Below are 12003 nucleotides of genomic sequence, written 5' to 3' on the forward strand. Positions count from 1 at the left end.
GAGGCGAGGAGAGCACAGCTCCCCTCAACTACAGAGGCTAGGGGGGTGAACAGGTACCAGCAGCGGCCATTGCATACATGGGCTGTCAGTGGTCAGAATGTTGCTAAGCAACCCTCACCTGCACAGGTATAACCTGATTATCCAAAGATTTTTCACCTGCGGTTTTATCTCAACGCAATGAGAAGGGCCCTTTAAATTAAAGGGAAAACATCTCTTTACTCAGCCCTTGCTTACTGTTGGAATGCAGAAGAGTGGCAGCAGGCAAGCAATGACTCACTCAAACTCTCTCCAGGAGCTTAGAACAGCTTTGTTACAGTTCAGTCCAAGGCAAACGACCCCTCCCTTCCCCCAGAATGCAAAAGAATTGCAGTGTGAAAGAATGCAAAGCGGAAGTGAATATCATTTCTGCTTTACACTCTCTTTGCATTCTTTTGTGTGCTTCAGGGAGAAGGAAGGGGGTCACTTGCCTCTGAGTGTACTGAAACTAAGCTACTGATTGACTGATTGCTTGCCTGCTGCCGCTTTCCTGCATTACAATGGTAAGCAAAGCTATTTTTAAACCGCAGAGTAAAAGGACTTCTTTAACTGATTTCATTTAATGCAATTTTAGTGATCTGCAGGGGTTCTGGGAATGAAACCCCCATGGAGGCCAAGAACACCCCGTACCACTGTTTAAGTTTTTATAACGTAAGTTGCCATTTGTAGTAATTTACTATACAATAATTTAAAACACAAAAAACTGAAGTGAGCTATTACACTGCTTTACATTCTTTCAAAATATGTTTAGTCACTTAATACTTCATTCTCCAGTCAGTCAACATAGGATCAGCCCCAACTTGACAAGTATCCTTTCTGTATTAAATAAACAGAAGTAAAATTCTGGGGCTTGCTAGTAAATGCTTTTAGTTCCAGTGTAAGCTGGAACAGGTACCCGTTCTGTTGGCATCCTTCAGTCTCGGAAGACTATGGTGTCACGCTCTGAATGGTGGTTCTGGAACAGAGTGTCCTCTCCAGTGCGCGAAGCCTGGGTAAAGTAGGTATGGAGGCTAGGCTGTTACCCATGCAGCAAATCCCCCCTCTCCACGTCGCTGAAATGGTCCAATGGAAAGGCAGAGGCCAATACGGTTGGTTCCAGCAGCGTTGCAGGAGTTGCCAGAACGTGACTGTGTTCAGCCATGAACTGCCTCAGGGACTCCAGCTCCGGATTTTGCCTCGAGGTTGACTGCTGAAGCCTTTTCCATAACTGGATGTAGCCACAAGGCAGTGGAGGTTTGGGATCAGAGTTTTCCTTCTCTCAGATGAGCTGCCTTCCCAGGCTGACGAGTTCCATCTACCCGGTGGCTGTTTAGTCGCCTCTTACGACAAGTACAGCCAAACTGAGGGCCTATTCTTATCCCCCAGCCCCCAGGGCTAAACAGGTACCCACATTTCTTTGATTTCATGCAAGTGCTTCATTTTAAAGAGAGAATAACCTTTCAACCAATATACAGCAAGTTCTCAAACTTATCAAAAGGTTCTTGGAAACTGCAACTTTAAGTGAAACAACTTACTGTATAATGACATCAATTTTACCATAGATGAGCTCAATCACACTCTCTCAAGTGGCAGGTTCACTGAGCACTTTCTTATCATGCTGCAAAGCATTGTTGTGCCCCAGAATGCCTTGCAGAAGTTACTCCAAGTCATTTTGGGGCGCAACATGACCCAGGAAGAGAGTCCCAGGCCCAGTGTGACCTGGAACGGCTTCCAGTAGCCCTACAATGTATACCTGTGGAAGACGCGGAGGTCAGAAGACTGACAACTGCTGACCAACTTTAAAATGAAACAACATTGAATGAAATAACTTTCACTGAGAACTTGCTTTACTCAACATAATTTTTTAATGACTGATGGAAACATTTGAATTTTTTCTCCAGATACGGAAACCATTCCTGTCTCTGAGCACCAAAGTAGAATGAAATGTGTGCACTGCTAATATACAGTGCAGGGTCTGTCTAGGGCAGGGGTCGGCAACCTTAAACACGCAAAGAGCCATTTGGACCAGTTTTCCGGAAAAAAGAAAACCTTGGGAGCCACAAAACCCTTTTGACATCTAAAATGAAGATAACACTGCATATATAGTTTGCTCTCCCCTCTTAAAGGTCCCAGTTATATAATACACTCCCCTCTTAGAGGTCCCACTAAAAATCAGGTCCAGACCCACAGTTGGAGAACAACAGTTTTAGATTGTGCACAGGTGAACTGCTTGTGAAGGATACTGTCATTCTTTACTGTCATTTACTTCTGTACTTCTGTAAATGCCTTTCCACACAATACTACCTCTGAACAAGACACTTAGTACTACTTAACACTGTTCACAAAAGTGCTCCTGAACAAACAAGCTAAGAGTTCAAAACTGCATAAAATAAAAGGCATACTAACAGCGATTACTTCCCAACCATGAAATATGCTTTGGTGCTACATATACAGTATGTTACACATACAGTATACAAACATATACAGAATACCATCTGGTGCAGGGGTCTCCAAACCCCTTTCAAGTTTCCAAGTGAAGGAAATGGAGCAGTGAGAGTGTGAGTGAGTGACGGGGGGTGCTGAGTGGGGAGTTTGAAGGCTGTAATCTTGTGCACACTTTCCTGGGAGGAAGCACAATGGGACTTACTTCTGAGGAGACACGCACAGGATTGTGCTCTGAGCTTGGGAGGAGGACAGAGCAGCTGCGCTCAATTGCTTGCTTCTGCCTTGGCTCTGTGGGGTCAGGGCTGCTTGTGGGAAGGGGGGATCATCAGGGTGTTCAATGGGACTTACTTCTGAGGAGACATGCACAGGATTGTGCCCTGAGCTTGGGGCTCCGTGGGGTCAGGGCTGCTTGTGGGAAGGGGGGATCATCAGGGTGTTCAATGGGACTTACTTCTGAGGAGACATGCACAGGATTGTGCTCTGAGCTTGGGGCTCCATGGGGTCAGGGCTGCTTGTGGGAAGGAGGGGATCATCAGGGTGTTCAATGGGACTTACTTCTGAGGAGACACGCACAGGTTCGGGCTGCGGCTCCGGCAGGAGGGAACGTGCGGGGGCGGGGGCTCGCTCCGCCAGTCATTTGCGCCCTCTCCAATGGGGCGCAGCTGCAGACCGTGTGCTCGGGCTGTGGCTCGGGAACGTGCGGCAGCGGGGGCTCGCTCTCAGAGGAGGAGCTGCTCCGCCAGCCGTTCGCACCCTCTCCTATGGGGCGCAGCTGCAGCCTGTATGCTCGGGCTGGTGAGCAGCGGCTGCGTTGCGGGAGGGGCGAGCCCCTCCCCCGGGACGGGTTGGCCCCGCACAGAGCCGCAGCCGAAGGCTCAAAGAGCCGCTTGCGGCTCCAGAATGGCAGATTGCCGACCCCAGGTCTAGGGCATGCAGAAATGGGCATGCAGAAATCCTAAATGGAATCTGAATTACACCAGTCTGACAGTGATTTCACAAGTGATTGGTTTGTATAATACATTTACTGTTGCACAAAAAAAAGGAATTAAACTCTTAGTTGCAAATGCACAGTATCTGAATTTATCCCCAGAGTACAGAGAATAGTATAAAAACAAAAGAGACTGAGGATAAGTATAGAGAGGTCCCATAGTATGGTTAAGATTGTCTCAATTCAAAGAGGTGTGCCGCTTTGCTTTTAAATATTCTATTATCACCAGCACCTTTTTCCTTCTCTGGTTTAATAGAAGATTACAAACCCAAAGCAGCCTTGTTCTTTGAACTTCATGACCCTTGCCAAAGTTATCTACATTAGTAGTATGAGAGTTTCAATGCCAGTGAAGCTCACTTAACGGGTTGTGCATTGTAAGTAAATAATGGACTTTAACAATCACATCCTGTCAATTTTTCTGTAGGAGCTTTCAGGGCTCCAATTTGTACCTCCTTCAGAAAAGCAAGATTTTTCTTGTTGTTTATGGTACACTATACCTGCTGAAGAATACTTACTAGGATAATGAACCTTCTCCTTCAACTTGTGTTCAAGTTTCTTTATATTTTTCTTTTTGCTTCCTTCAGCGGGTTGTGGTGGAACAAAGAAGTTTACCAAAAAACCCTGTGAGATAATTTTAAACCACATCACATACATGTTTAGCCACCATGCCAAACTGCTGGATTAAAATTTTCAATTAAGTCCTTGTTTGAATGACAACAGAACTTAAACAAGCATACAACCACATTTTTATACATAAACTATTAGTTTAGTCCAGTTACAATCAAGAGTGTTATTTAGTCAACAATGTAGGTGGGCAATTTACATAGAATGAGACGATAGGACCGAATCCCAAGGGGATTATAATTTAGATAGAAATCAGGAAAGAATGGGTGAGCACTGGAGGTAGGATAAACTGGAGAAACAAATGTTAATGTTACATCAAACTTAGTTACGGCAGAGAAAGACTACCAAGGCATTGTGCCAAAGGTTTTGTGTAAAGGTAGGTTCAAGAAGGGATTTGAAAGAAGAGAGGAGTCATTCCATGCATTCCAGGAGGCAGTTCAAAGTATAAGGGGCAGGACAAGTGAAGGAGAGGCATCCTTTGAATGATTGAGGATGGTGCAGATGGAGGAGCTAAAGCCATTAGCAGCAGTTTAATGGAATAAGATTACTGAGAGGCAGCTGGGATAAGACCACATAAAGCACTGAAGTTTAGGAGTAGGAGCTTATGCTAGATCCAGGAGTAGATAGAAAGCCAGTGAAGGGATTTAAGGAGGAAAGTAAAGTGGCAGAGAAGCAAAAGAGGTGAATGAATTTGGCAGCTGAGTGTGGACTGGAAGTGAGGAAATGGAGATGGAGAAATGGAAGACCAGCAAGGAGGAGGTCATGGTATTTAACGAAAGAGAAGATGAGGGCATGAACTTGAGCTTTTGCCAAAGACAGCAAAGAAGGGCCACATTCTGTCAAATTCTAAAAGGAGAATTAGCATGATTTTGCAACAGACTGAAAATGAAAAATGAAAGAGAGGAAGCAAAGATAAAGTCATGGTCATGGGATTTGACAAGTGTCAAACACACAAAAAACTTAAGATAGTGTGTGGATGAGAGGAGGACAAGGATCACTGTGGAAATACAATGTCAAATGATAACATTCCCTCAACAATAATATAAAAAAAGACATGCCAGCAGAAATGAAGGTATTCTGAAAATGTTTTTCCCCTGTTCCGAACATTTTGTTCTTTCATTAACTATGGTGACTAAACAAAAGTAGGCGGGAGATTTTTCTCTTAATCCTTTCCACCTCAACAAAACCAAAAGAAATAGTTTGCAATCACTGAACATATGTCTTTGCATAACCAAAGGAATCCTCTGGCGTAGGAATCTGCAGGTTAGTCTGCTCTAACCCACCTAGCCCGTAAAAGCTACAAGAGCACTGAGAGAGTTTCACCCTTAGTCTCAGCCCTCAATTAGCACCAAAACCAGAGGGGTGGGGAACCATGCATAATGATTATCATAAAACAAATGCCAAAATGTTAACCACCACCATCAGTTTTGAACTGGAGGGGTTAAAGACAGGCTTGGACAGTTTCATTTGGAGAAAAGATCTGTAGAAAATCCAAACTCTGTTTTCAAAACAAACTACACAGCCCTGAATGATGACAAACAGAAGAGAACAGAGTGGTCAATGACAGATAGGAATCAAAAGCTTCCTGCTCACTCCTGTGGCAACTATAAAGTCAGACTGCTTGAGGGGCCTTCTTTTCAAAATATCATGACAAATTTACCTTTGTTTCTCTTCAAAGAGGAGAAAAATCTTGTCAAATTATATCTATAGCTTGAAAATTACTTGCCATCATTTAAGTGTCTAAGTGAGCCAATTTAACCCATCTGAAAATGATCACCATGGAGATTTTGAAATCATACCTGCAAATCATACCTGCATAAGAAACATTTAGCCTTTCTGAAAGACTCCGTTCCAACAGGCTACACTTCTATGTCTCTATTTAGGTTCAAGAAGTGCTATCTGAAGTCTCAAAGGATTAAGAACGAATAAAAAGGTGGGGGGGGGGGAGAGAAAGAAGAGCATCTTCATTGCAATGATATGTCTTCCAGTGTAAAATTTTCAAGTTCTGCATGTTCCCTTGTCTGTGTTTGTCTTCAAAAAACATAGAAAGAACCAATATGGTAGATAAAGAACTGGATTTGAATGAGCTGGACTGAAATCCTAAATTGTCACTAAGGCTTATTGAACAATTCACTATCTTAGCCTCTTCTACCACATAGGTTAACTGCAAGGGTAAAAATAGGAGAACCTCATATGTCCTGTCTTGAGCTTCCTGTACAATTTGATGCTGAATCCCCAATGATCCTGGCAAAATATTTATCAAAGGAATATCATGGGAAGGGAGGATAGTTACTGATTACTGGTTGAAAGATAATTTATATTACCCCCATTTATGTTTCACTGTTTTATTTCTCAAGATACTAAGATTTTTGGCACTGAAATATCCAAGACACAAGTTTCCAAGCTGAAAGGCAACATTCCTGAAGCAGACAAAAAAATAGAATAGTAAGATGAATAACAAGGTCCAGTAGACAGGATCATCTTAGTCTGATATTCTTTTACTGGAGATGCTAGCAGAAAGAGCAAAGAGCCTTATGCTATGCTAATGCTTAAGGATATAAGAGAAGAAAGTGGTGGAACCACTCCCTGATTAATTGCTATTCATCAGAAGGAATGGCATGGTAGCTGAAATTATTTGTTTCCACTTGCATTTGACATAATGGAAATGCTTCCCCTTCTGTCCAAAAGTTGATACTGGATAGTTTTGACTGATGCTCTTGTTGATATAAATTCAGTGATGGCTGACAAGGAAACAAAAATGAATTCCGGGCTGATTTCTTTTCAAACACCACTATCTAAAGAAAACCTGCTTTTTAGCTTGCAGGTGATAGCAGACAAATTGCTCAGCCAAAGGGATAAGAACTCATCTGCGGCTGGATTTAGAAGTGATTTGTCCCGTACAAAGTCCTTCAGATGAACTGAACGAATTCAGGAATGTGTCATGAGGATGGCTGTGACTGTGCTTCGTTGTCTTCTAACAGTGCCTTAGCAACAGTGCCAAGAGTCCTCCAGCCAATGAACAAATTCTACAATATTAATTGTGAAACAATTCCAGCTTTTCAGAGTACACGACTGCAGTGGAGCTGGATTCTGGATATATTTTCCGTACTGTAAAGAGGTTGATAACATAATACGTTTGCTGAACTCTCAGTCTGTAGGTGACAATACAACTATGTATTCTTGTAGGCAAGAAAGTACTATGGGACAAGTGGAGATTGAACGAGAATCTATGTGGCACAGGTCATTCCCTTATCCCACAAACACATGCAGAATTATGCAAAGGCCTCCAAACCAGAATGCCTATTTTCCACATCAAGATGTTTTCAATATGTGTCTGTGCTCATGTAATTTACCTTTCCACCAAAGAATTCAGAGCTCCAGAAATAAACAACACTGTCGAAACTGCCAAATACAGCACACTTCCAATTAATTAGACACTTTTGGGACATCCGTGGTGACAGACTATTGGGAGGACAAAGGGTGAATTGATTTCCTTGGCAGTCAAGTAGTAAAAGGCAAGGGTAGCCTTTTGGAGCATGGGTTGTCCAAGCTGGGATCTCTGTTTACCTTCCAAGGGCATCAGAAAAGAAAGTTACAGCACTGAAATCCTGGAAGTTACTTAATATTTTCATTCAGGAACTGATGAATTCAGCTTTTAACAGTAGTCACTTCTTCTGCCAGTATAGAAAGAGCATTTTCTTCCTTTGGGCTAGTTGTTGACATCCTTCAGTCTCGGAAGACTATGGTATCGCGCTCTGAATGGTGGTTCTGGAACGGAGTGTCCTCTCCAGTGCACGAAGCCTGGGTAAAGTAGATATGGAGGATAGACTGTTTCCCATGCAGCAAATCCCCCCTCTCCATGTCGCTGAAATGGTCCAATGGAAAGGCAGAGGCCAATACAGTTTGTTCCAGTGGCGTCGCAGGAGTTGCCAGAACATGACTGTGTTCAGCCATGAACTGCCTCAGGGACTCCAGCTCCAGATTTTGCCTCGAGGTTGGCTCCTGAAGCCTTTTCCATAACTGGATGTAGCCACAAGGCAGTGGAGGTTTGGGATCAGAGTTTCCTTCTCTCAGAGGAGCTGCCTTCCCAGGCTAATGAGTCCCATCTACCCAGTGGCTGGGCTACCGGGTTTGGGCTAGTAGTTCATTCTGAACTGAGACATTATTTGAAAATAGAGAAAGCTTATTTTTCTTTTCCAGATTATGAACACATAAGAAAAAGATGAAGACTACTGAGTTGGCTGCATAAGCCGAAACTAAAGTCCCAGCCTGCTCAATGGGGCGAGTCTACACCAGCTGCTTCACTGGTGTAGACTTCAGAAGCCTGTGTCGGGCTTCTGAATCTGACATAGGGGATAGAATTTAGTAGAGGAGGATTCTGCCAGCCCAACCCTCCTCCCAGGCCTGTTCCATTCTGCCCTCTCTCTGCCCTCCCCCCACCCAGGAACACTTCCCCCACACCCTCCTGCCACCCTTCCCAAGCCTCCACATTGCTTGGTGCTTACCTCTGTTGATGGTGGCCAGGACTTCATCTGTAGCGTCAATGGGGTGGTGCAGGCCTCCCCAGCGCAGCTTACTTACTGGGTGGCACAAACATGTCTTACATGAACCAATAGGGAAAAGAAGGAAACCTACACCCTGGTTTCCTCATGAGCAACATTCTGAGCACAATTAATACTTCTAGGTTTGAAATCACCTACGTACCCACCCATGCACAAATCAACCTTCAAATACTGAAAAGTTTCCTTTCATCTAGACATAAACATCTACCATAGTTTACTGACCTCAGGTAGCAGCAGAGCATCCTGTTTGACATCTTTTCGAGTGTGTGTCAAGATAAGAGCTAATACTTCCACTGTTTTTCCAAGGCCCATCTCATCAGCCAATATTCCTCCAGGCCACCGAGGCCCAGCAACTGGGCGCTCCCGGATAATGCTGAAGACCAAAGATTCATCCTAGTTAAGGACACGTTATACATATGTGTAATTCCTGATTACAAATTTAATTGAAAGAAATGGCTTAATTGACATTGTCAAAAGGAGAGAGAAAATTCTCAACACATATGAGCACAGGCTTCTTGGTTACTAATATTTAAGATTTCTTCAAAACAAAATAAGTATATTGTTAAAAAATAAGTTATAGTTTTTTAGAACAGAAATAAGGTCATCTAAACATTCCATTCAAATTCTGTGTACATTTTCAACAAAACATAAACAAACACTTGTACATGAGCCCCCCAAAAACATACCAGTTCCGTTCTGGAGCTCTGTCTAGAAGTCAGAACTTACATGCCTCGAAACTGTTGCCTCTTGTTGGTACGGTGCTATCATGCTGGCACAAAAGCGCCACAAATGACGTACAGCACTCGCATGAAAGTGCCAACATAGCCATCCGTAAGTCAGATGCCCATAAGCTAGAGAACCAGTATATATGGCAATGTTCTTAATTCATTTGCCAATATAACTATCCCACTGTACCATATTTTCCCATTCTCCCTTCAGAAGTATTTGAACACATGTGCAGCACAATCCTATCTTGCGCTGGAACAGGGAAGCCAGGAGGCTTGCGCTGCATCCAGCGCAAGATAGAGTACCAAAATGTCTCAGCTAGGGGCAAGGAGAAATTCCTCCCCTTACCCCTGAGTAAGCCCCTGCAGCCCCTATGGGTCTCCTCCTAAGGTGGCACAAGTCTGAGGAGAGCGGAGTGGCTTGAAGCCGCTCTGCACTGCTTGGCAACGGGGGTTGAGATTTGGCATCAGCAGGATCCCAGTTCCGCTTCCCGCTTCCTGCCTACCCAGCCCCGGGACTGACATCTGCCCGCTTTCCCCCCGGCCCAGAACACCTCCCTCCCACCACCTCCCTGCCTGCTCCAGAGCCTTGCATCAGCCAAACTTGGTTGACAAAAGGCTTGCCCTGCAAGCCGCCATGGAGGCTGGAAACAGTCTCTGTGTGCCAGTGTACCTTCGTGTGTGGGCGCGGCTTGCTCCCAAGGAGGTGCAAATGTGTTCTATGGCATGTTTGCAACCCTAACTCATGGTCAAGATTGCACCCTAAGTTACTTATACTGAATCAGATTTCTGGTCCATTTAGCTCAGTACTATCTATGCGGACTAGTGGACCAGGATTTCTCACAAGGGTCTTTCTCAGTCCAACTTCTGAGGTCAGAGGTTGAACTAGGCTTTCTGCATGCCTAGTTCATGGGCTCTGCTACTGAGCTATGGATTTAAAAACTAAATGTGCTGTATTCTTAATATTTACTCCTAGGAAGCCAGCCTTAAAAAAACACACACCCACAAAATGCATTTGCACAGAGGAAATGTTGAAATGACAATTTATAACAATCACTAAAATGTTGAAATGGTAATTACAGCAGTAACCATTACAGGTGCAACCTATTTATCCACAGATTTTTTATCTGAGATTTGTCGGTTGGGGGGGGGTCTGAAAGTCGCACACACCTTTGCCTCCTTTGCCCTGTGCTGTCTTCTCGATCTGGGAAGGGAAATAGCCCTGGAGCCATGGAAGAGGTTCCCCTTTCGAAGGAACAGTAACACTCTTGGAGCTCCTGGGCCAGCAAAGAGGCTGAAGAGGGGAAGGGGAGGCGGAAAACCTCTGTAGCCAGAGCACGTGCAGCAAGGTGGAGCTCTCTCTCACTAACATACACAAAGGGGCAGGTGGAGTAGCAACAGAGGGGATTGCGTTAAAAAACTCAGGGAGTGTTTGCCCAACTCCCCCCCCCCCAGATGGTGCAGGCTCTCCAGCCTAGGGAAACAAAACAGTCCAGCAAGAAAGCCTTCCCAGCAAGTAAAGCATGAGATTTAGGCTACAATCCTCTCCACACTTTCCTGGGAGTAAGTCCCATTGATTACAATGGGGCTTACTTCTGAGTAGAAACGCACCTGTGAAAGAAGTGGGGACAGCTGGCAATGAGGAGGGCTGAGGAGGGGAAGGCAGAAGGGAGAGGAGAGGGGATTACTTTAAAAAACCCAGGGAGTGTTTGCCAAATTCCCCCCCTCCCCAGATGGTGCAGGCTCTCCGTGCTCCAGCCTAAGGAAACAAGTCTTCCCAGCAAGCCAAAGCAAGAGATTTAGGCTACAATCCTCTCTATACTTTCCTGGGAGTAAGCCCCATTGACTAGAATGGGACTTACTTCTGAGCAGAAACACATAGGACTGGACTCTTAAAAGTTCCGCATCCCACCTGTGAAAGGGAGAGGAGGGGGGGCGAAGGAGCGGAGGGGAGGGGATTGATAACAGCTGCCTTAGTTTCCTTCCAGCCCCAAGTGTCAGGCTGCAGCGTATTTGCTTAACTCTATAGAATTTAGCACAACGAGTTTTTTGTTAATTGCGTCGAGTCAAGAAACAGAACTAAAGCGGATAAATAGGATCCACCTGTATTTTGAATGGTGTATTCTTTCAGCTATGATGAAGAAACCAATCCTCCTTACCAGCCAGTAAAAGGATTATAGTAGAGCTTTAGTTCATCTAAAGTAATAAACTCTCTCCATAAGTAGTGGAGGGCATTTTCTGTTGACAGAAAGAACAACAGATTCATAAACATTCTGTTCATATGATTTACATTGAGATTCCACTTGCCCAAGCACAGAAGAGGTACCTAAACTTTCCCCATTCCACAATTCCTCTTGTCCTCTTTTTCAGGCCTTTATGCCACTGGAACGACTGTTCTCGCAATATCAATGCCTTTACAGTTGTAACAAGCACAACAGTGCCAGAGTGCATGGCCTGACTGCCACCACAAACAGTAAGCATAATGGCAGACAACGGACACCCACCAGAATAGGTATACCTGTTCAGGGCATGAAAATGAGGCAGGGACAGAGTGGAGCAAGGTGGGCAGTGGGTGGATCAGGGAGGCAACAGAGGTGGATAGGACCTGGGAAGGGGGTGACTTCGGCTGCAGTGCCTGCCAAAT

The 12003-nt window shown here is 44.5% G+C and overlaps 1 protein-coding gene across 3 annotated transcripts in view; it reads right to left on the minus strand.

Annotated features, from left to right (window-relative positions):
• The window catches only part of SHPRH (SNF2 histone linker PHD RING helicase), a 65728-nt gene that overhangs the window by 42804 nt on the left and 10921 nt on the right, over nucleotides 1–12003 (minus strand). Inside the window, exons 5-7 of one of the 3 annotated variants that reach the window (XM_066615453.1) lie at nucleotides 11519–11597; nucleotides 8857–9007; nucleotides 3964–4069 (exon numbers count right to left, since the gene is read on the minus strand). In XM_066615453.1, coding sequence (XP_066471550.1) covers nucleotides 3964–4069; nucleotides 8857–9007; nucleotides 11519–11597 — 336 coding nt within the window. Of the gene's footprint in view, nucleotides 1–3963; nucleotides 4070–8856; nucleotides 9008–11518; nucleotides 11598–12003 lie in introns of those variants that run through there. The other 2 variants (XM_066615445.1, XM_066615438.1) reach the window with 2 other exon arrangements.

This window comes from Tiliqua scincoides, chromosome 1 (assembly GCF_035046505.1).
Source record: "Tiliqua scincoides isolate rTilSci1 chromosome 1, rTilSci1.hap2, whole genome shotgun sequence".
Classification (NCBI taxonomy): Eukaryota; Metazoa; Chordata; class Lepidosauria; order Squamata; family Scincidae; genus Tiliqua; species Tiliqua scincoides.